This window comes from Lissotriton helveticus, chromosome 5_1 (genome assembly GCF_964261635.1).
Source record: "Lissotriton helveticus chromosome 5_1, aLisHel1.1, whole genome shotgun sequence".
NCBI classification, from domain to species: domain Eukaryota; kingdom Metazoa; phylum Chordata; class Amphibia; order Caudata; family Salamandridae; genus Lissotriton; species Lissotriton helveticus.
Window position 1 is genome coordinate 1,827,273,663 of NC_136065.1, and position 24,382 is coordinate 1,827,298,044.

General features: G+C 44.9%; 1 protein-coding gene across 1 annotated transcript in view; it reads left to right on the plus strand.

The window, feature by feature from the left end:
• The first annotated feature begins 267 nt into the window (after nucleotides 1-267).
• The window catches only part of TMEM101 (transmembrane protein 101), a 59,505-nt gene continuing 35,390 nt past the window's right edge, over nucleotides 268-24,382 (plus strand). The window contains exons 1-2 of the mRNA XM_078645231.1: nucleotides 268-488; nucleotides 18,450-18,630. Coding sequence (XP_078501357.1) covers nucleotides 358-488; nucleotides 18,450-18,630 — 312 coding nt within the window. The 5' untranslated portion in view covers nucleotides 268-357. The remainder of the gene's footprint in view (nucleotides 489-18,449; nucleotides 18,631-24,382) is intronic.

Genomic DNA, 24,382 nt, shown 5'->3' on the forward strand with positions numbered 1-24,382 from the left:
AAGGATAAGCATTGAAAAAATATTGTAGCAGTCAGAAAGTCGAACATAACACGTCACGGACCGTAAACTAAGCTGTAATGCCAGTAAAACGTTGACAATGTTATTTTAAGTCTCAATGTGTCTACTTTGTCAGTGCCTAACTGGTTTATCAAGAATAATAAGCATTCTAAATTCTTGCTTCTCCTCGATTCCTCGTAATCACTTATCTTGCCCTTAATTCTCCTCAGTTGAATAAGTCCCGCTGACGCTGTCCGTCGCTCCGCCCCAAGCACAGGTCGGAAGCATTGAGCCAACGGACCGGAAATATTGAATTCTAGAACAGTGGCCAATTCCGGAAGTGATTTTCCCCTCTCCAAGATGGCGGCAGGAGGACGGCGGCGTATGTTGCAGCTGTTGATGCGTTTTGGTTCGGTGTTGCTGACCCGCTTCCCGTTCTGGAACTGCTTCAGCCTACTTATGTTGTACGCGGAAAGGGCCGAAGCAAAGCGGTAAGGAGTGGTGCAGCCGTAGTCCTGCTGCAGGGAGAGCCGGGTCAGACATTCAAGGAGACACTGAGAAACAGGCACAGGGATGAAGGTGCCAAGAACTCTCCAGCTGGAGTGGATGAGATGGGGAAAGTTGTCCTATTTGGATAGGACAACTTTCCCCATCTCATCCACTCCAGCTCGAGAAGGATAGAGGTTGCATAGAAGAGAGCAAGTGGGTTATGTGAGCTGTCAATGGGTGATTGGAGAGTGAGATTTGCTGTAGTACATTGCTTGCGTTGTGAGAGATGCTCGGTGATATTTACTATTAGAAAAGGAGAATTGTTCACATGCAATTGCCTGCAGCTGCATAATTATTTTCGAATTGTCATAACGGGCCAACTCTTTGCTATGCGATTTGGGGAGGGGCCGAGAGCTGCCCCCATGAAGTGAGAGCTAAGGAAGGTCACCGGTTGGGAGGTGGAGCTGGTTAGCGATGACTGTACTGCTCAGCCGTTTTAAGAAGGACCCTATTTTCTTCTGTATGATGATCAAAATAGTTTTTCTAAGTGGCTGTGTGAGGGGTGCTCTGTGAGGCATGGGCTGCCGAGTGAGGATTGCCCTTGGACACGTGGACTGTCGGACTAAGCAGTTGTAAAAAGCAGGTGTCGAGGCGGGTCCCTATCGGGCCTTTTATTTTTGCCCTCACTCTCTGAATGAAAAAATATTAACTCTGCAACAGTACCACCCTTCATTGCCTTTGAGGTAACTTTGAAGAGACTCCTTCTAGTTCTTTCGGAATGGAAGCGTTTTCAGTATTCTATACAACTTAGCCATGCTAAATGCAAATTTTATTTTGTGCAACTAACAACCATTGGCAAAGCCAATATCCCAAGCTTGCTGTATGTGTAATGTTACTTGTTGTTTCTGGATGCAATGATAGAAACAGGAAAATACCAGTCGGGCTGCACACTATGCTAATCACAGATTTTTAGCTTTGGGTTCCCCAGGGAAGCTTGGGCTGAGGGTTGCCCTGGGAAACTTGGGCTGTGGAGTGAGGGTTGCCTTGGGAAGCTTGGGCTGTGGATTGAGGGTTGCCCTGGAAAGCTTGGGCTCTGGCACCGCAGTGAGGGTTGCCCTAGAAGCAGTGCTTTAAGTGGCCTGATAAAACTAGTGGGGTCTCTCAAAGGTGAGTGGCCAATGACATTAATGGTGTGACTTAAAAATACACAAGCTAAAAATCTGTGCGTAGCATAGGGCGCCGCCCAACTGGTATTTTGGTGCTTCTGTCATTGCATCCAGATATTTACAAAAAGTAACATTACACCTACAACATGTCAGGGCTATTGATTTTACCAATGGCTGTTCACTTTTGCAAGATAAATAGGCAACAACTATGGCTTAGTTGTGTAGAATATTGAAATGCTTCAGTTCCTAAACGATAAGACTGTATAAGAACCATAACAGTCTCTGAATTTACATCAAAGGCTGTGAAGGGGGGTACTGCTGCAGTTTAAGATTTTTTTTCCACCCTGAGTTTGAGGGCAAAACTGGAGAGCCTGATAGAGACCCGTCTCAGCACCTGCGACCCAGCCCTCTTAAAGCCCTGTCTAGAAGGCTCCAGAGTGTGAGTTGCCCTGGAAGGCACTGGCTCCGGGTTGAGGGTTGTCTTGGCAGGCACTGGCTGCGGAGTGCGAGTTACCAGGAAAAGACAGCTTTTTTTCCCTTTTATTGGTTTAATCAGATTAAATGCAAAACAGTTGATGGACAGAATGCAGAACAATGTCATACATTCACCCCAGTACAGAGATCTGGGCCTAAATCCATCGTTTTTTGCTCGCCATTCCAGTTTGAACCCAGCCATATGCAAATCAGTCTTGACCCTGTGCCCCATAGAAACAGTCCAGCCCGAACTGCCAAGCCAGGTCCTCCCTGGACTGGAAACAAGCATCCTAGGACCGGTTCGGTTTTGCCATTGTGCAACATGCCACCCATCATCTTGTGTGTTTTGCTGTTCGCCCTATGTGAGATGGGTATGTATGCCCAGCCGTGGGTCCAGTGCTCACTACGCCACTGGAGTCAAGCTATCCTGGCTGATACGGCTGATAGCCAGAAACCGGTCCTAGGATGCTGGATTCCGGTCTAGGGAAGACATGGCTTGGCAGTTCGGGCTGGACTGTTCCCATGAGGCACAGGGTCAAGACTGATTTGCATATTGCCATGTCTGACATGGGGTGGCGTGGTGAGCAAAATAACGATGGATTAAACCCAGATCTGTGACTGGGAGTGAGTGTTTTGCCATTGTGCAACATTCCATCCTTCATCTTGTGTGTTTTAATCAGATTAAAGCCACTTATATGCATCGGGTATAAACAGTTTGTTTAATTTTAAGTAGCGGTGACTCCACCCTCAAGGAAATCATTAAAATGAGACACCCATTGTTTCAAGCATAAGGCTAAAAAAGTCAATCGCCCCACATCATTCATGTTATCTTCGTGATGAAGGTACTATCTAACATTTCTTGTTGAGTGATTCAGAAGTCTCAAGGAGTGAAGAGAAGGTCAGGGTTCGTGAACCTTTAAGTATAGTAAAAGAGGCCTCTAGTCCAGAGCTTTTCAACCCCCACCAAATTGCCATCAACATTCTCAGCTTCAAGACTGACTCGTGAGAGCTCGGTAGAGACTGCATTCTCCATTTACGGGCGATTAATTGATTGGCTATTAAGACCACCGCTCCCTCTAGGGTGCGCGCACTGCTCCTTACGTCAGCGCGCACCACCTCGCGTGTAGCGCGCACACAGTCAGGATGTCGCGCCGCCGGCCGCTTTAAAGAAGCGAGCGGCGGTCGTGAGGAGTGCAGGTAAGGAGGCCAGGGGCTGGTGGAGCTTGTGGCTATGTGGGAGCACGGGGCAGACTGTGGCCTTTTGTTTAAGTATTGCTGTTAATCAGAGCCCCTTCATGGGCTCTGATTATCAGCAGTACTTAAACAAAAGGCCACAGTCTGCCCCACGCTTTACTAACAAAAGCGTAGTCCGTTTCCAAACACAGCGCGTACTTTAGCACACGCTGTGTTTGGAAACTGTCTACACTTTTGTTAGTAAAGGTCAGGGCAGACTGTGGCCTTTTGTTTAAGTATTGCTGTTAATCAGAGCCCGTGAAGGGGCTCTGATTAACAGCAATACTTAAACAAAAGGCCACATTCTGCCCCGCGCTTTACTAACAAAAGCATAGTCAGTTTCCAAACACAGCATGTACTTTAGCACACGCTGTGTTTGGAAACTGTCTACGCCAGCGTTTCCCAAACTTTCCTCACAGCACACAAGAGCTGTGACACAGAAGGCAGAAGGGCACAAAAAAACGAGTGGAACAGAGGGCAGAAGGGCACAAAAAAGGAGGGGAAAAAGAGTGGAACAGAGGGCAGAAAGGAACAAAAACAAGTAGAACAGAGGGCAGAAGGGCACAAAAAAGAGTGGAATAGAGGGCAGAAGGGCACAAAACGAGGGGAAAACTAGTGGAACAGAGGGCAGAAAGGCACAAAAACAAGTAGAACAGAGGGCAGAAGGGCACAAAAAACGAGTGGAACAGAGAGTAGAAGGGCACAAAAAACTAGGGGGAAACGAGTGGAACAGAGGGCAGAAAGGCACAAAAAACGAGTGAAACAGATGGCAGAAGGGCACAAAAACGAGGGGAAAACGAAGTGGAACAGAGGGCAGAAAGGCACAAGAAACGAGTGGAACAGAGGGCAGAAGGGCACAAAAAATGATGGGGAAACGAGTGGAACAGGGGTCAGAAAGGCACAAAAAACGAGTGGAACAGAGGGCAGAAGGGCACAAAAAACGAGGGGATAACAAAGTTGAACAGAGGGCAGAAAAACTAGTGGAACATAGGGCAGAAGGGCACAAAAAACAAGGGGAAAACGAGTGGAACAGAGGGCAGAAGGGCACAAAAAACGAGTGGAACAGAGGGCAGAAGGGCACAAAAAATGTTGGGGAAACGAGTGGAACAGGGGTCAGAAAGGCACAAAAAACGAGTGGAACAGAGGGCAGAAGGGCACAAAAAATGAGGGGAAAATGAAGTGAAACAGAGGGCAGAAAGGCACAAAAAACGAGTGGAACATAGGGCAGAAGGGCACAAAAACGGGAAAAACGAGTGGAACAGAGGGCAGAAGGGCACAAAAAACAAGGGAAAAACAAGTGGAACAGAGGGCAGAAAAGCATAAAAAATGAGGGAAAAACTAATGGAATAGAAGGCAAAAGGGACACAAAAGCGAGGGAAAAACAAGTGGCACAGAGGGCTGACGGGCACAAAAAACGAATGGCACAGAGGCAGAATACAGGGGACGCTAAAAACAGAAGGCAGAACGGGCAGAGAGGCACGGGGGTAGCGAGGGGAACAGAAGGGAAAACCGGGCAGAGATACGGGGCAGCGAGGGGTACAGAAGGAAAGACCGGACAGAGAGTGCACGGGGACATTTCCCCACCCAATGAACTGTGCTCCAGTTAAGAATATTTATTAAAATCTTATGATGGTACCACCATTGAAGTCTTGTGCTTTTCTAAACTGGAAGTGTACTTGCCAGTGTAACCAATTCATGTCATGGCGTGCTTATCCAATTTGCAAACTGCCCTTAAGACCCTTATTGTGGCACTGTATGTGTGAAAATGCACCATCTTTTCACTTTTTAAAGTAAACTTTTTGAGTGCCATTTGGTGCCGCAGACACGCGCGGTTTGGTTCCTGGCGCACATAGCCATGGTTGCAGCGCACAGAGACCCTCCACTGCCGCACACAGATGAAAAAAATTAGAGGGAACATTGATTAAGACATATTGACAAGCTATTGTCATTTACAATGGCAATAGCTCAAACTCTTGTAAACGCAAGACCTATTTTATTTCAAAGAAGCAGCCGCCATTGTCCGGGGCTGCTTGATAGTGAAAACGCACAGGGCGTGCTGAATGTAAGGAAAGCACGTCATGCCTGCAGTAAGAGAAAATCATTAAAGAAAATAGTACTTACAGATTAAATAAGACATACCGTGGCGCAACAGAAGTAAAAGGGCCAGCCCCCATGAGAGGTTAGAAATGAAGACCAGGTGGTCTTGGAAGCCCTGTATAACAAGAGGCGGAAGCACTCGGCTACCGGACCGACACTTCATAGATCAATATCTGGTTTATGGCGCAGCGCGCATTGGGATGGGAGGGAGCGATTATCTTGGCGACGCCACTGTGGGACACCCAAAAACTTGGTATACTTGGCAACTCCAAGGGATTTTGGAACTGGGTCAATATACGGATATCATCGGTAGGAGTGGAGGAGTGTGGCTCACTGATTAGAGCAGCAGACCCTGATGCAGAGGTCTGGCCTGGGACCAGGGTTCAATTCCCATCGCGGCAGGGTCTTGAGCTCAAATGTCCGCGGACCCGATAATTCTCAGCACGGTGCCTACTCTAATCATGGGGTCCCACGCTGCAACTCTGGGCAATAGCTTGCTTAGTCTCCACACCGGCCCTAATCGCTAAGGATGCCTGGCTTCACCAGGGGGGTGCCCAGGAGTTGGGCGCCTCACAGGAACAGGCCAGGACGGGTTCCTCAGCGGTTTATTCAGCGCGGGGACACACTGGTAAGTGTAACCATGCTCTTTATAAGCTTCAGAATTACAATTTTAGAATTAGGAGATCTGTGGCAGAAGGGAAAGGTAATTCCATTCGCGCAACTACAGACCACCTATGGCCTGGCTACGACAGAGCGATTTCGCTATATACAGGTTAGGCATGCCCTGCAATCGGCCCTGCCGCCAGGCACGACCCCAGAGGAGTCCTCGCTGCTAGAGGATAGGCTCCTGACTGACCATCTTCAAAAAAAGCGATCTCTATGACATATAAAAGAATTATCAACAATAGACCCAACCCTACCCGAACAGTTAAGGCGGCATGGGAAAAGGATGTAGGGGACATTGATGAGGCGTATTGGCGAGAAGCACTCTCCTCCCCGAAAGAGGCAGCCATTCCGTCCAGACTACGCCTGGTACAACTTAAAATACTACACCAGGGTGCTATTGCATAAAATTGGAAGTGCAGATACACCACATTGCTTGCGAGAGTGTGGGGAACTGGGAACCTTCTTTCATACCTTGTGGACCTGCCCCGCAATAGGAAGATACTGGATGGCAGTAATGAGGACACTCTCCCAAGTCACGGGAATCACGATATTGCCGGAGCCAAAATATTGCTTATTAAACATCTGGGAACCAACAGATTTAAATACGACGGTGCAGGGATGGGTGACCCTGGGGGTAACTTTGGCGAAGTGAAACATTGCGCAGCGATGGGGATCCGGGACCAGTCCGACCCTCACCCAGTGGTGTGCTGGCATGGACCTGGCAATGGTTGCGGAGAAGTCCGTCTTTGTATACCGGGGATGTCCCAGAAAGTGGGAAAGAGTATGGGGCAGCTGGAACTCCTATAGGGGTGATATTTGTGAGCCAGCGCTCCCGGAGACCTACGACTCAGATGATAGAATTTGAATGGTTGTGTATTAGAAGATGTGCTCATCACGCAAGAGTAGGGGAGGGGCTTTGGATTACAGTAGCGTGGCGAGGGGCCCTTACGATCAGAGGAGTGAATATATATGCACGCACTTTTACGATCTGTATTTATGTCATGCTAAGATTGATGTACAATTATTGTTTTAATTTCTCAATGAAAATGTTAAAAAAAAAAAAATAATAATGCATAGGAGTTGGTTGAACGTTGGTCAAATAAAAATAACCAGAATTTGCAATGCAATAGGTCTCGCATTATAACAGTGTGAGCAGTTGGCATTGCTAATAATAATGCAACACTAGCTATTGGCATTGTAAATGATAATAGCATTTATTTATGTGTTTGTTTTATAAAATAGATTAAAAAATGCATTGTCATGAACAATGCCTATAGCGTAAACTTTTGCAAATGCGAGACCCACTGCTATATAATGCAACACCAATAGCTCAAACTTTAATAATGCGAGACCTATTGCATTGCAACTGCTTGTTAATGTTCTGATGATGACCACTGCATACTATAAGGGACTGAAACGCTGTCGCCATCTTAGGCAATTAGACCAGCAAATTTGGACACTAAAGTTATTTGTTGTCTGTACAGATATATTTTGGTATGTTTTCTTAGCGCTGTGGGATCTCTTTAAGCACCTATCACCACCTCTGCAACTATTTAGAAATATTATTTGATGATTAACTAATGTTTGTAATTAAACAATCTGTAATTCAGAATTGATGGCTCTTTGGTTGATGAATTCATACTCACATTGGTTGAGAAGGATAATTCCCCCCCCTTAAGTTATCATGGCAGTAATCAACTAAAGATTTTACATATGTGAATAAAGCATCAGTGAACTATTGTTGTGTGTGTACTGGATCTGCTTAAGCTGCTGTTTTTATAACTAACATGCATCATCGATTGGCAAGGCATGAACAATTGATGCAGATGCACAGTGTTATATGCTATTTATTACCATTGTTGAGGGGAGAGGGACACCATGACCCAGTTCAGATCGATATGATGATGTACATACGTGTGCATATCTTACACTCTGTGCATCGACATATGTTCCAACGGGCCAGTGAAGACAAATGACCTTATCCAGATTTGAGCAGATATAGAACATCCTCCAAAAAGTGGCAGAAGCCCTGTCCACCATATTATGAGGGCATTGGTGCCGAAAGCACTCTAAAATCTGCTGATAGGACATCTACCAATTTTTGGTGGATGACACGCTCCGCCACACTCTAAGTAAGGCCTAGAGTATGTCAGAGGTACAGAGCAGGCTTAATAGATAGTGCGTCATGTGGTACAAGGAGACACATCAGATGATTCAACCTTGAACACAATGAACATGGTGCTATGCAAAGGATAATGTGTCACCTTTTAGCTGGTAAATGCTATATTTTGCTGTTAAAATAGTACTAATGGGTGAAACGTTTTGCCCAGAGTGAATTGATTCATGTTAAAAATAAGATTGCAATTTATTACTGCCACGGAATGTGCTTTATTATAGCACATAATTAGACCTTTCTTGTTGCATACTTTACGCAAACCTTTTGCCTAATACCTGTTTACATTTTACCTCATCTGTTATTCTCTAAGAGTATCTGCCTTTTTCAACATTGTTTCTGTAGTTTTTTCATCCACCATATGACATCTGTATAGTTCGTTCTCTGAAATGAGGTGTGTCAGGTGTCTGAGTGAGTTTAGGTTGATGGTGGTTGCTTACGACGATGCATGAAAGTGAGCTTGGAAGTTGAGGCTGAAGGCAGTGTGAATATCTCACAAATGGGGTTGCCACGGAGGCCGGTTTTTAACAGCTTGGCCAGTGTTTTTCAATGCAAATGCTTGTTCCTCTTCTAACGTATCGTTTGCTACCTCTGCTTGTATCCTGTTTGCTTTTGTTACATGCACAATTACAGTTTCTATTGTGGAGCACTCTGACACCTTTGGGTAAAGTCCGCGCTGTATAAAAACGCATAAAATAAATAAATGAATAAACCCGCAACAACTGCCACAGCTACAACACACTCCCCGCCATTTGCGCGCCCAGATTCGTGAATCTTACCTCCGACACTCCTCTCATTAACAAGATATTGTTTTCCTTTGAACCAGCTGCTTACTCAGTTGTAGGAGGAGACAGCATTTACCCCCCTCATCAACATTACAAGAGGAGGACAAATTTCACATGACGTATGCTTTTCCCATAATACCTGGTGACAGATTTGCCCAGGATAAAAATCAGGATTTCGAGTTTTTCAATTCGGAATATAGGGGTAATGAGTAACAGGAACAAGCTATGGGGATCATTTACAGTGTAGCTGATTTAGTGGAGAGAGAAGATAAGATTTTCCAAACAGATAATTCAAACTGCATTGTTGAATAATATGGATGTGGACTCATCACTTAGAAATAAGGTTTAGAGTTATGTGACAACTCTACATTGTACAACATTGGGTTCTCAGTTTCCTTAACTTAGGAGTAGAGAGCTAAAAACTAAATTGAGCCCTGACTGAATCGGAGAATATAGAGTTGTGTGTGGGAAGAATCATGTTGATGTGCAATCTACCAGGGAAAATATAAATTGGTAACTAACTAACATTAAGGTTTATTCCGATCAGAACAAGAAGGCGAATGAGGCTATGTGCAGGGAGGTGACTGGGTCACAATCAGGAAACCCTGCAATCACGGAAAGGGGGAGGTGGGCAGGGGCAGAGTCTAAATTCTCTTCTCTAGTCAAAATTACTCGTTTCCATTGAAAACTAAGATTGGTGGAATAGGAGCATTGTTATTTGAGGTAATCAGTAGCAGGTAAGGGATATAGTTCATATGGTGTGTCTGAAGGTGATGAGGGGTGTTATTGGATTTCTTTGAATGAGAGTCCCTAAAGGATTGCCTGACATATCACAGGAAAGGGGGGTTGAGCTACATGCCTGATGCCGGTGTACTCGCCGATCATGTACCTGCAACGTGTGGGTGTAGGGGATTGTCTTTCTGCATCATGTGTACTAGTTTAAGCTCTTCTGATTACCCCCAAAACGCAAAAGACTGCCTATTGATATAGTCTTATAGGTAATATTTTGTTTTATTTTACAGTGGGATATGTAGTATCATGCTTTATTGTTCTGGTGCATGCCTGTGTTCCCTTATTATGGTCTATCATCTAGCAGTTTCTTTCACGCTGCATTTGGAATTAGAGGATTTACAGGCGGTCATTAGCGTTCCGTTATAAGCACTTACCTTGCTTCTTGGTGCAGTTGTTGCCTCTTCAACTCCAATAAACTTGAAGTTGATGTTCCACCTCGACTCACGAGTAAATCTGCAACTTATCTCTGCACCTTGATAGAAGGGAAAGCTCCTGGCTTTTTGTACACACGTTGAAAAACTATTTTGTAGAGATTGTTTTCGGACCCTGTTGTACCGTTTACCTTTATAAGACGATACATTAAGTTCGTTCGTTAAGGAGCACTAAACCTTGGTGAAAGAATCTGGACTGCAAGTGTTTGATTGATAACTTGCGTTTTCAACTAATTGTTAAATTATGTATTGCATGCATGAACTGCGCTACACGATTAAAAGGGAGCCCCCATCACGTTTCATTGCACGCAGTTATTGTTGTATTTTAACCGCATCGATGCGGAGGCTTTTCCCGCTGTACGCGGCAATTTTGAAATTACCGCGTTACATGACGAGCTCAGCACGTCATGAGCGCACGACAGGTTACGCTCATGACGAGCTGAGCTCGTCATGAGCCTGGAAGGGGGTTAAGATCTGAAACAAATGTGACCGTCCTTGTAACATTAAAGCTGTATGGGCTTGCACTGCCTGTCACCAGCAACGAGTGCGGTTTTTCAACAATAGATGGTTTGGTTTGGATCAGATATAACTGTAGAATGCTTTGCCAAAGAAAACCACGAGATGTCAGTATTGCATGCTCTTCGTAATTAAAAAAATCAGACCATGAAGCAGGCAAAAACAAAATCATAATGGTTGTGGTACAAAAAGGTAACTGGTGAAAACGTAACGGGGAAAATGTTTGGAATGCAACGGCGACAAATGGTGGTCACTTTCGCGGCCGCTTTGATGTTCACAGTGGCCGCGCGGCTCACTGAGAACATCAAAGCGGCCGCAAAAGTGATTCCGCAGGCTGACAAATGGTGTGCGCGCCCGGCGCACATGCACTGTACCCGATCCGCCTGCAGCCTGTGGGAGCACTTTCAAAAGCCCCGTACTTAATATCTCGCCAGAGCATCGCTTACGCGATAGCTAGGCGAGACTTAAAAATTTGGGTGTGTCATCTGCCTAGGAAAAGGTTTGTAACACAAAATATTAAATATGATAACATAGAAGGTAAATATGAAAATTGAGCAGGAGCCCTGAGGAACACCACAGGGAAGTGAAGTCTCCGTGGAGTATAAAGGTGGGAGAATTATTAAGAGAGAACCGGCATAGCCTGTCAACACAAGTATTCTCAGGCTCTCCAATAGGACGTAGGGGTTGACCGTATCAAAGGGAACAGAGAAGTCAAAGAGAAGAAGCCCTCCACACTGTCACTCATTCTGCCAGGCACTGAGCTGCTCTATGGATGCCATGGTTGCTGTGTTCTGGTTGGAAGTCTGCTTGTCCAATGTAAAGAAATTTTCCCTTCCAAGTGTTTAGAGCTCCATATGTCTTTCCACCACCATCCCCTTTGCTGGTAGCAGGGCGATGGGTCTGACATTTTTTTTAAATTATCTTGTCCAGTCCTGTTTTTCCCAATAAGAAGGGCAACACCCCTGTTTGATGACTTCTGGCATAGTTATATAATTGGTAAGCATGGGCGTAAAATCCGTTCCGCTCGTGGATTTTGCGGATTTTCGGCAAATTCGCAATCCACGAAGTCTCGCGAATTTGCTGAAAATTCGCAAATCCGTGCGAAGCGGATTTTTTGCTTGGTCGCACTTGCCAACTAGAATACTAAACAATTTTGCGGCGCGGAGCGTTCACTTACCGTCATTCAGCGTTTGCAGAGTTGTTTTTCTCCATGTTTGCGTGTGCTGCGCCATTTTGGATCTTGCTGCGGGATCCCGCGGGAGTTTGTCGACGTCATCGCGGCTTGCCACCTTGCACAGCGAGAGTTTGGCAACGCGAGTACGTCATAAAGGCCCGTGATCACGTATCGCGGGAGTAAACACTTGCGAACACGTAGATGCGGCGGGCAGCGACAATTGCGAGATTGCAAAATTTGCAATTTCGCACAAGAAATCCACCAGCAGGCAGCATAAACCTTGAAAATTATGATTTTTATCAGAATAACTCCTCAGGCTGACATTTGGCTGCACTTTTTTTTTTTTTTTGCAAGGAGTTCATTTGGGGGGGGGGGGGGTGGGAGGAAGGAAGTGCCCCACAGTCTCCAACTTCCTCTTCCTGTCCTGCAGGCTCCTCCCAGTGCTTTCTTCATGTGCTGGTCACTTTGATTTGCATCTTGACCTGGAAGGATTACTTTTTGTGGATGCTGCTGGATATTTGGATTTTTGCAAAACTGAAAGCACTCAGCAGGTGCAAAAGTTCAATCATTCCCTGTAGTGCTTCCGGAGGGCTCCCCTTCAGAGTTCAGTTGCCTACTTGCAACTATTCTATGACCCTGCTCTGACCCTCCCAGCAGGCTCAGAGAATAGCTACAAGTATACAACAAAGGTCCTGTTAAAAAAATTACACTGCAACAGAAAGCAATTACAGATAAGGAAGCAGGTGCCAGCCTGGAAGTTCAAATTCAGTGACACATTAATCAGCCCCTAATTCATTCATGTCAGTAGTTGAGGCAGGGCAGGTGTGCTTTTCCCCCCATAATCTACAGTGATGAAATAGAGGGTGGCATGGGTGAGCCAGAGGGTGGCATGGGTGAGCCAGAGGGTGGCATGGGTGAGCCAGAGGGTGGCATGGGTGAGCCAGAGGGTGGCAGTGGTGAAACAGACGTAGAAACAACATGGTCTGCCCGACAAGTAAGTTCGCGTTTGCGAACTGGTAAAAAACCCTTGCGAAATGGCAGAAACGCTTGCGAACACAAAAAAAAGGAATCTGCAAAATTCGCGAGAGTTCGCGGATTTTACGGATTGCGAATCCGTAAATACGCAATTTCGCGGATTGCCAATTCCCAAAATCCGCCCATGCTTAATAATTGGTGTTCTTTTTGCATATGAGTCTCTAACTCAGCACAGAGCGTACTCCTAGTTATAGCATAACAGTTGCTAATGATTTTAAAGTACCACTAGATAACAATGTATCGATGCTCATTTACCTATCTAAAAGAGTGAAAAGTTATACCAGACGACTGGGATTCAAATAAGTGGTATTTAGTTTACAGCTCTCTGAAACTATTGTTTTCAGGTGCCTAGCAGCCTTAATTGGCGTCAAAGTTGATGCTGCATTACAGGTGCCACTTTTGTAGGTCTCGATTTTGACAGGTTAACTGTCAAACAGACTTATTACTTGCAATATACATAGAGTGGACTTTGGGTTGTCACTTTCAGCCATTGGCTTTAGACTAGCTTGTTTCAGCTACTGACTGCGTGCATTTTCTCAAACAACAAGCTATAACGGGTCTATTCAGTGACGTGTGGCAAGGACCACGCCTTACCTAAAAGGACGCAAAGCACTTACCCACTGTTGTGGTTCATCATTGGGTTTTTGCTTCTTACTTAAGGCATGAATTGAGTCTGAGGTGGGCACTCTGTCATCGGAAGTCCTTTATCAGTCTGTAAGATGGTCTTGGCGTGTCCTCTCATGCCAGGTATACAGAGAATTTGTTGTTGGTTATTATCTCTGCTCTGTACATGAAATGCATCTGTGTGAATAAAGTTAGCTTAAGGTAGACTAATGCCTTCTTTATTGGTCTCTCACTTCTATAATGTTAAAATATAGAGGACTTTTTATGTTCCACCTTGTCCTGTGTCAAATGTTTTCTTGCCTCCTAGGCAGCGATTTCCTTCCCCCAGCGTATTCAAACACATTTCTTGCTGTACAAGTGAACAGTTCTTACTCTGGCCACACGTCTGCTGCTTATCCTAATGTTGGTCTTGTGATGTATTGTGAAAGCAGATAAGGAACTTGCTCAAGTCAGCTGATTGCAACAATGAGAGGTATAAGGCCCAAGGGGCGCACACATTTCTGAACCCACGCTGGTGACCTTCGCCTCAGTGGCACACAATCAAAAGTCCTTATCCAGAGAAGAGTCCTTTGACGCCTGGGGCATCAGGCTCAGTACCTTCGATGAAATTTGCTGTCTCGCGGTTCTTGCAAAACACAAGACCGCCCCAGTTGTGCCCACTCAAGGGGCCTTCGGCGCTACCATCATACCCTACAGCGAACGAGAAAGGGCGGCACAAGACCCCTTAAGGGAAGAGTGGAAGTGGCTGCCTTCAGCATTAACCTGTAGGTGCTCTGATTGAAATAAGAAAACCTCACCCCTATGCTCTACTGAGTCTTCATCTTTGTCCTTATGCTCCTGGAACACCAGTGGCCTTGTCCAGAAACAGCGGTTCGCAGACCTTCTTGTGTTTCGGAGTGACTTTTAAATCATTGCCCTACAAGAAACATGGTCTGTGATCAACCATCCCATCTTTGGCTTCAATTACAGCAAACCAGCTCTAAAGAGTGTAAAAATAGCAGACCAGAAGGTGGCCCGCCACTGTAAGTGTCCATAAAACGTCGGGCAAAAATAAACCCTATAACCATGCAGGAGAACTGGTTACAAGTAATCGAATTCCACGATTAGAGACTACATTGGTCGCTCCTGCTAATGAACCCTTACATTAACCCAAGCTCAAGGGAAAAAGGCCTAAATTTAAACCTGCTTAAATCAACCCTATGTCTCAGGTGAGTGTTAGCCCCCCTCCTCTTCAACTTGTTCATTTGACTTGTCCAGCACTCATGACACTACCAATATTTTATTTTTTAATTCTTAAATCTATTTTAATTTAACATTATTCCCTATGGGACTTTATATTATGTCTCTACCATCATTCGGTTATTTGGGAGGGTGCCATAATTCTAGTCGTTGGCCATGTGTAGTGCTGGACTTACTACGAAAGTGCGCACAACTCGCGTCGAGGCTGTGACTCATAATACAGTGCAGGAGTGTCATGTATGTGGCCCCGTCTCCCGATCTCTGTTTGACCAGTTTTCATTGCAGTTTCGAGTTCTCCAGAGCACTCTGAAGGGATGTCTTCTTGCACTGACCTGCCAGCGTCTCTCTCTCTGCTGTGTAGGAGACCTGTAAGGGCATCTCCCTGCTGTGACCTATACTATCGCAATCACTCACTGCATTGTAGAATAATTCGACTGCATGTCTCCGTTAACTCATGTCACTTTCTAATTTCTTAGTGTGCGAAAGCTTTGCCTGTATTTCTCTGTTCACTCACCTGTCAGTGCCTCGCACTGAAGTGTAGAATAGCTCTTACTTTCACTCTGTGTTTACTGACCTGTATTTTTCACATTTTGAATATGTGAAAGTTTTGGCTGTGCCCGGACCTGTCACGGTCCTACACTGCTGTGCGGGAGATCTCTGCAAATGTGTCTCCATGCAGTGACAGGTGAGTATCTCATATTGTAGAGGAGGCGCCTCGACACATTAGCCTGTCACTGTCTCGCCGCTGGTATTAGGGCAGCTTTAAGCATGTGTCCCCATGCAGTGAAATGTCAATGGGAAATCGCTGACCTTCACGTAGTGACAGTTCACCGTCTGAAGCTGTACGGTGCTCACAGTAACACCACTGCAGTGTAGGATAGTGGGAATGTTCTGTTTTCAAGCAGTGACGCACTCTCACAGTGCAGCGCATGAAATGTGTTACAGTGAATATCCATTCAGTGACCTGTCAGTGCCTGACCCTCTGCAGTGCATCATGGCGTCACTGTCTCCCACAGCAGTGTACAGTAAGTTTGACAGCATACTTCATCTGGTGTCCCACACTCTGGATGCGTATGGAGAGCAGTATGGAAGAACTCCGATGATGTATTTTCCGGTCTTTGACAGAGCTCTGTCTTACATGTGGGAGTGCTGTGACTCTGCTCCGTGCATGAGCTGTGCTGGTCTAACAGACCGCAGTGTTGGTTGAGCTCTCGCAGTGCGTCTCTCACGATAAAATCACCAGGTGCATAGCTCCAAGGGGTGTATTGGGTGTTACACACCCCCTACTTTGAAGATGGAGGGGAGGTTGGCTTGTGCGATGGTGCCTAGCGAGAACTAAAATGCGACTTGCCATGGTAAGGTTTCCTATCTTTGTCCAGGCATTGACCCAGAGCTTACATGTTGTCAGTGGTCACGTCCGTGTGCGTGCCGGTAGATGGGCTTTGAAAGAAAATCTGGTGAAGCTCTCCTCATTGCAAGAAGGTTTGATGTAGTGCTTAGGCAGTTGGTTGGGTAAACGGGTGTCCTGAATTCTATTCCTGCCCTACCTACCCACTTGGCCACTTTCTCTGACCATGGGATTGATTAGAAATAGGCTGAACACTAAACTGATTTGTTAAACAAAGCTTTCATGTGCATTTACTCTCTTTATTGGTATGGGTTCAACGTGTTGGCAACTTATCTCCTTCCAGCAGTCTTGGGCACATAGCTGGTGGTCCCGTTGAGTTGCCTAGTGTGAGGTTGTCTGATCTCTCCTCTAGTATGACATACACTTAGTTCTACTCACTAGGGCCTTTTAGTAGTTGCAGGTGTTCTCACCCTGGAGTCTGCTATAAATGAAGTGTTGGTTTGGGGGGCTGTAAGTGTAGCAGGTGGAAAGGTAGAGTACTGAAATGTAGACAACAAAAGACCCAGACATGTAGATTGTCAAAAAAATAAAAATATCCCCGTAGACAAATTTGCTTTTAAGCTCTTGCCTCCAGCTCTAGGAGTGGAGTTTGAATAGCATTTTAATCCAGTTTTGCAACAGCTGGCAACTTAGAGTAACTGGATGTGATAATTTTTAACTGGTCGTTGTTTTTGCTAGGTCTTTCTTTGCAGGTTATTTTCTTGAGTCTTTATTTTCCCACGAAATCGAAAGATTCAACTGTAGACCTTTGGAGTTAAGGGGCTGAGCTTTATGTTTGGCACCAGTATAGATTTATAACTTGCCATTGAATGATATGCAGTCATAGCCACACCTCCAGCACGCGTTTCTAAGCTGCATCATCTTGTTGTCTTATTCTAGCTGTTGCACGGGATTAACTGTAGTTCGGGTGGCCATTGTCCTGAGTACAAGCTAATTTGGGGTGATGCGGAAAATCTCTGATCAGTATTCCCATTATGCGGCTTCACTCTTAGCCCTACCATAGAAGTCCAGTGAGTGTCAATGCCATAGACCTTACTGCATGAGAAACGACCCAGATTGGGGCCGATGAATAGTACCATCTGAAACTCTTCATGCGTCTTGCTTTTTGACTACGCGATGTTAAAGAGGGAATCCGATTAGTTCTTTCCCACACCCTACTTCAGTGCGGCTGAAACAGCCTGACAATTGAGTCGGAAAATAGACTTTCACAAACCCTTAAAGAATGTGTCCATAGCTGCCCCAGAATAAGCTTACATCCTTAGACAAACTCTTAACGAGTGTCTGTGAGACAACTGGGATATTAAAACCAGGCAAGCAGAATAAAACTGCCCCAAACCCCTCATTAGGACAGGTAGATATAACACGCATTGGCATAGCCAATAGGTCTCGCCTTTGGGGCCTTATAAGTATTTACTTATGCAGCACAATATCCTTGGTGCAACTATCAACGGTGGCATAGCTAAACACTTATAAGGTCCCAAAGGCGAGACCTATTGGCTATGCCAATGCTTGTTGTAAAGTGTCAGAACCGGTGTAAAGGGAGTTCCGAGCAACGGCGGTTGGAGATTTTCTTGCTCCGCTTTGTAATATTAGTGAAATGTCTGTCTATATTGAGGGCATGAGAAAACAGAGCATAAGAATTATAAGTATCCATGTGTTTACAGTTGCATTGATTCATTGGCATTGCCTTGTTTGTGTATTTACATGAGTATGTATTCATTCCATACCCGCACCGTTTATACAGGATGGGACGCGCTGCAAATTCCATTAAAGAGCCGCCATCTACATTGTTTTAGATTTTTATTTTTGTGTAAGAAGAATTCATTTATGTTAATATTTTATAAGTCGGTGTTCCATATTTAGGTGCCTTGCTGATCTGTGTCCTGCCCAAGACTCAGTGTTTTGATTTGCAATGCAAGTTTCATGTACGCTTATTTTTTTGCAGCAGGATTCTCATTTAGGATTGCTCTCTGTCTCTCTTGGTCACCAAGCTTATTGTACTAATAAAAATGGCAAATGATTTAAAGACCTAATTGAAAATATGAACGTGTAGTATGTGAAATCCTTGAAACTGAGGACCAAGCAATACTTAAGCTGTGTCATCTTTCCTGAGTTCCTTGATTCTTCATGTGAATTGCCTATCTTTGCAGGAAGCCTGATATCCCTGTTCCATACCTCTACTTCGATATGGGGGCAGCAGTGCTCTGTGCAAGCTTCATGTCCTTCGGAGTGAAACGTCGTTGGTTTGCAGTTGGTGCCGCTCTTCAGTTGGCCCTCAGTACCTACGTATCCTACACCGGCGGCTATGTGCACTACAGTGACTGGTTAAAGGTAAGAGTCCAGTCTAGCACATTTACATTTGGTAGAAACTAAATTCAGTACAAAACACCTATAAGAAGTTCCCAAAGGAGTCCATGTGTGTTAAATTCTCTCCTGATGTAGTATAACAAAACCTGTACTGCATCTATAGTAGCGGTTTTCAATCTTTCAGTATTTTTAAAATGATTTTATTTGCCCTAACCTAAAAATGGTGAAAAAGTCTAATATTTTCCTGGCATCAAAGTAATTCTTTAAAACTATTTGAGGGACGCATGGTAGCAGAGTTAGAGCTTTGTAGAAGAGGACTTGGGTGGTCGTGATCCAAGAGATGTAGATGGGATAGTGATTATTATTATTATTATTATTATTATTATTATATTAATTTCAGCTGTAAAAGAATGAGGTAGTAGATTGTAGTTGCATTTAGGGGACGGTGTCTACAGTTCAAGTAATGATCTCCCAAAATGTTGTTCTGTAGCACTTTTAAGGCCTAGCACTCTTTCACTATTGGTCTGTTGACATGTCACTCAAATTATACTCTCCCCCACCACAACTAAAGATATATATCAATAGACCAGCCCCCTCCAGCCATGGATGCTTTCACTTTGAGTACTGCATTTTTCCCTTGCACAAATACACACAAAAAAATAGTTCCCCAAAAATATGAATTGTTTAACGCTTGCACGTCCTATAGTCCCAATGTATAGTAGGATTACATCAACTATTTTCATTACTCTCAAGGCATTTATTGTGTATTAGTGTTCGTTCCTCACTATAAACCAGCTTTAGTATATTTATTCATCCCACTGAAAATTAGCACAAGTCATTAGCATAGCTAGAGTGTATATGCAGATTTTTAGGTTGAAGCCACACCACACAGCATTGTAATTGACATTTCATCTACTTATATCAGACTTGAGAGAGCCCTGTAGTAACTACTTGTGGAGCAGCATCCTCCTATTGAAGTATTTAACGCCATTTGCCCCTAGAGGGAGTGTCGATAAGGCTGCATTAACACTAGTCGCTCTTAGAGGATGCTTCATAAGCCTGCACTAACAGGGAGCAGGAAAGACTTTCCTGCCACCAAAACATAAATAACCAAAATAAACTATTTGATTGTGTTGTGCTCACTAGTGAATACAAATTCCTATAAATAGTAGTGTGCGATAACAAACTAATAATCAAGAAGTGGATTAAATTCTGTAAATAGGTCTCATTATTATGAACCCACTTTGGAAAACCAGCACAACCAGTTGTGTAATTTTGTTGTTGCAAGTGTGTTATCAATTTTATTTACTAGAGACACCCCCCGCAGCTTGGTGCGGGTCATTCTTTACAAGGCTGCAGTGACAGCCTTCTTCCCTGGAAGGAGTGTCACTAATGCTACTTTAACACTAGTCACCCCTAGAGGAAGATTCACAAAGCTGCAACAACACCGCAATAATCACAAACTAATGGAGCATATGCGACTTTTCTACCACAAAAACATACACAACCAAAATAAACTATTTGTGTTATGCTTACCAGTGAAGAAAAGAAAAGAAACTATCGGTATTTTGAAATAATTATTATGTACCTGCTTTGGCAATAATTAATCCTATGGAAAACAAGATCAACCAGTTAAAATAGCAAAATAGTATATGCAAGTGTATGTACTAAAACTACACCCCCTAAGCTTGTGAATGTATTTCTTCTCTTAGCTATAGTTAAGCCATTCTCCCCTAGAGGGAGATTTGCTGCCTTGAGTTATTCTGCCCTGGAAGGTATTCCATGGGTGGAGTGTAGGTTTTCCCATGCATCCACCCATGAAGTCTGGGCCTTCCCATATTTACTAAGACTAGTTAACTTCGGAATGTGTTGAAATGCTACACCTTCCAAGGTGAGGTGTAACAAGGAGAAATAGGTAAGGAGGAGGAGGGGAATTTTCAAGGTTATGTTTATATGTTATGGATGTCCGAACTCAGTACCACGTTTCATTACTGCAAGTTGACACTGAGAATATGTACAATGTTGGAATAGAATGTGTTGGCAGTCATGCCACTATCTCCAGTGATGTATAGTATGATTTTACTGTGATTCCGGACAAATACTAAAATCAATAAACATCTCTTTAACAAGGAGAAATTGGTTTATTTTCTTCCTCTTTCTACGTGTGCTGCATTCTGGAGCACCCGTAGAAAGAGGGAAAAGCCTTGGTGCATGTCCATTCAGCACAAAAATAATACTAGCTGTAACGCAGGCACCCTTGCACCGTAGCGCAAGGGTACCTGTGTTGGCGCTAGGCTACACTCAGTGTGCCAGTGCAGAGGGAGAGCAGGAGTGTGCCATATCATAGTAGATATGGCATGTTCCGGACCTTTCACTGTCACGCAATGCAGCATGTTATCTTGTTGCATGACTTGTTATTAAATCTGCACACTTAGTAATAATGTGAGCTATTGCAGCATTGTAATAGGCTGGTTAAGTAGTTGCTTCTGATTTGAGAGCTACATCTATTAAAGTTCTGAAGACCTGCAGTCTTGTTTAAGACTTTGAACAGTTTTTCGGATTTGGAAAGGACATCTAGTCTGTACTTGAGTTAACTGTAGCTATGTGAAAGGCCAGACTGATTGGCTTTGCCAGTGCTTATTATATTATCCAGCTATGTGAAATATATGAGAAATTGTAAATGTAAGAAACTTGGTACAAATTATTGTCTCACAGTTCACATGTAGTGGTGAAATATTTGGAGGCCTAACTAGCAAGCCAAAAGTTCTTGTTTCCTGGAGGGTTGTGGAATATCCAGCCAGATTGTTTCAAACACAGTGAATAATTAGAATTTTTTTTTCACCCTATAAGAATCTACTGTTTCAAACCTTAAAAGCATACGTATGTCCCACGAGCTGAAATCTTAGTGACCTGTGCGAATGCCTGCTATCATTTTAATACACAGATGAGAACTGGCACTCTTTAGCACCGCAGAACCCCCCAACAACGCTAGTATATCCACCCCCTCGATACCCTGCCCGCTTGCCTGCTCACTACCCAATGATTCACCAATGGCTCTCACCACAAACCCCATCCCCAATCCACCTCCTGACCAGACTTTATCCACCCTCCAGCAAGTCAAAGAGGATATTCTACAAATCAAAAAAGATGTCCACGCAATCAAAGAGCTTCTCTCCTCACAGCCCAGTCTACCTCCCACCATCCCTCTACCCTACAAACGACGCACCCTCCCTACATACCCTCGCCTCCAACGACACCCGCGCCGGCCGACTATCCCCGTTCGCATTAACGCCCACCGCCCCCGGCGTGTCCTCAACCCATTGTCGGACCGTGACTTATGCTCTCTACTACGCTCTTATGGCCCAGATCCGATAAAACACATACCCAACACACACATCCCCATACCCACAATTCCTACAAACCCTCTGAGGCTCCCAACACTCAACAACAGAGGTTCCGTCCCTAACAACCTCAGAAAAGTTCCCCTCACATTAGAAAGCTCGACCACCCTTGACTCTCCCAAACTCAAATGCATCTTACTCAATTGCAGATCGGCCCAGAGACACTCCTCCGACATCGCTGATCTCGTCTCAGCTAGGGATCTGGACCTGGCCATTCTAACGGAAACGTGGCTTACTGAAGCCTCTACCCCGATTATGGACATACTAGTCCCCCCCAATTATCACATCATTAGGCTGGACAGGTCTCCTGGCAAGACGGGCGGGGGAATGCATTTTTAGGAGTAACCTCTCCGTTACTAAAATCACCCCCCCTCCTTCTCCTCCAGTGAACTCCTCTGCCTCGACATCACCAGCGACGGCAAACAAGCTTGTGCTTTACATCTCTTCTATCACCCGCCTGGTGACAATCTCATATTCACCCAACAACTCATGGACATGATCACTTCCAATGCCGGTCGGCAGACAACACAAGTCTACCTGGGGGACTTCAATCTCCACTGGAACGATCAGAAAGACACAGTGGTGAATAGTCTCAAAACTTTCCTTAATGCGCTTGACCTCACCCAAATATGCGATAGACCAACACACGACAAAGGCTCGATACTCGATCTCATCATTGCCAAAGAGAACTCAACACAACTGGAGGCGATTCAACCCTGCGACTGGTCTGATCACCACATTATCACCTTCTTTATCAATGAAAAAGTTAAACCTATCCCAGTTCAACCAATCAAAACCAAAACATGGAAAAGGGACTTGAAGAACCTTAACCCCTCTACCCTGCCTCCCCACATTGGCAATCTCCTCCTTCCCCCTTCAGGTGCCTCGGATGTACAATCACTGATGGACCACTACCTTGACTCTATGAACACTGTAGTCAATGAAGTCGCTCCACTGCAACTGAAGAGAGTCTCCTCCAAAACTTCTAACCCCTGGTATGATGATAGACTCAATGACGACAGGCGTTCTATGCGAATGGCAGAGCGCACCTGGAGATCAGACCCTTCAGCACTACACCTCAAAAGGCTTAAGAACAAGAGAAACGCCTACTTCAGGAAAATAAAGCGCACAAAGGCGGACTTCTTTAGCCGCCAGCTGGACCAAGCAAAAAACAGGCCAAGAAAGCTGTTCGAACTAATCAAGACCCAAACAAAGACTCAACCCCTACAATCAAACAGCACAACAAGCGACACCCCACACTGTGAAGCCTTCTCTGCTTTCTTTAAGCTAAAGACTGACAACATAAGAAATGACCTCATCATGGATGTAAGTCGATTCCCCAACGCCACCAGAATGTCTTACACTCAACCTAAAAACAAGGCATCTTGGCTGCACTTCGATACCTACTCGGAAGAAGCAATACGCAAACTGCTCTGCACCTTGAAGCCCTCTAATCACCTCACTGACCCTCTACCTGCTAATGCTGTAAAAGACTTCATCCCCTTGCTCCTCCCTCTCTGGACCAAAATCAACAGCTCCCTGCAACAAGGCCTCATTCCGGACTCCCTCAAGGTGGGGCAAGTCACGCCTATACTCAAGAAACCTACAGCTGATCCGTCTGACCTAAACAATTACCGGCCCATCACCAATATCCCCACCCTGGCCAAACTGCTGGAAAAATGTGTCCAACTACAACTAACTAAACACATTGACCAATTTGACCTCCTCAACCCTCATCAATCAGGCTTCCGAGCGAAACATAGCACGGAAACAGCTATGACACACATAATTGATGACGCCCTCCAAATTCTTGATCGTAATGAGTCCTGCCTCCTCATCCTTCTTGACCTCTCGTCAGCATTTGACACGGTCAAACATGAGAACTTGCTGGAGCTGCTAAGCACTAGAATGGGACTATCGGGAACTGTTCTCAAATGGTTTTCGTCCTTCCTTCACAACCGGTCACAGAAGTTCAAGATCGACAATGTGCTATCCACACCTGTGCCTGCAGATCTAGGTGTTCCACAAGGATCCTCCCTCTCCCCCACACTGTTCAACCTCATCATGGAACCGCTCGCCACCTTGCTCCAAGCTTCCAATGTCCAATTCCATATGTACGCCGTCGACACACAACTCTACCTAAAGCTACAATCCCCGGAAGATATCAAACATCTGAACTCCACGCTTATTAACACTCAATCTTGGCTGGCAGATAATCACCTCAAACTAAATGCTCTGAAAACCGAGTTCCTACTCATCTCACCCCCGGCGAAAATTTCCATCACCCAAACATGGCTCAATAACCTAACAGCACTCAATGTCCAACCTACCATCGTGGACTCGGCGAAATCCCTAGGCATCACACTCGACGCCAA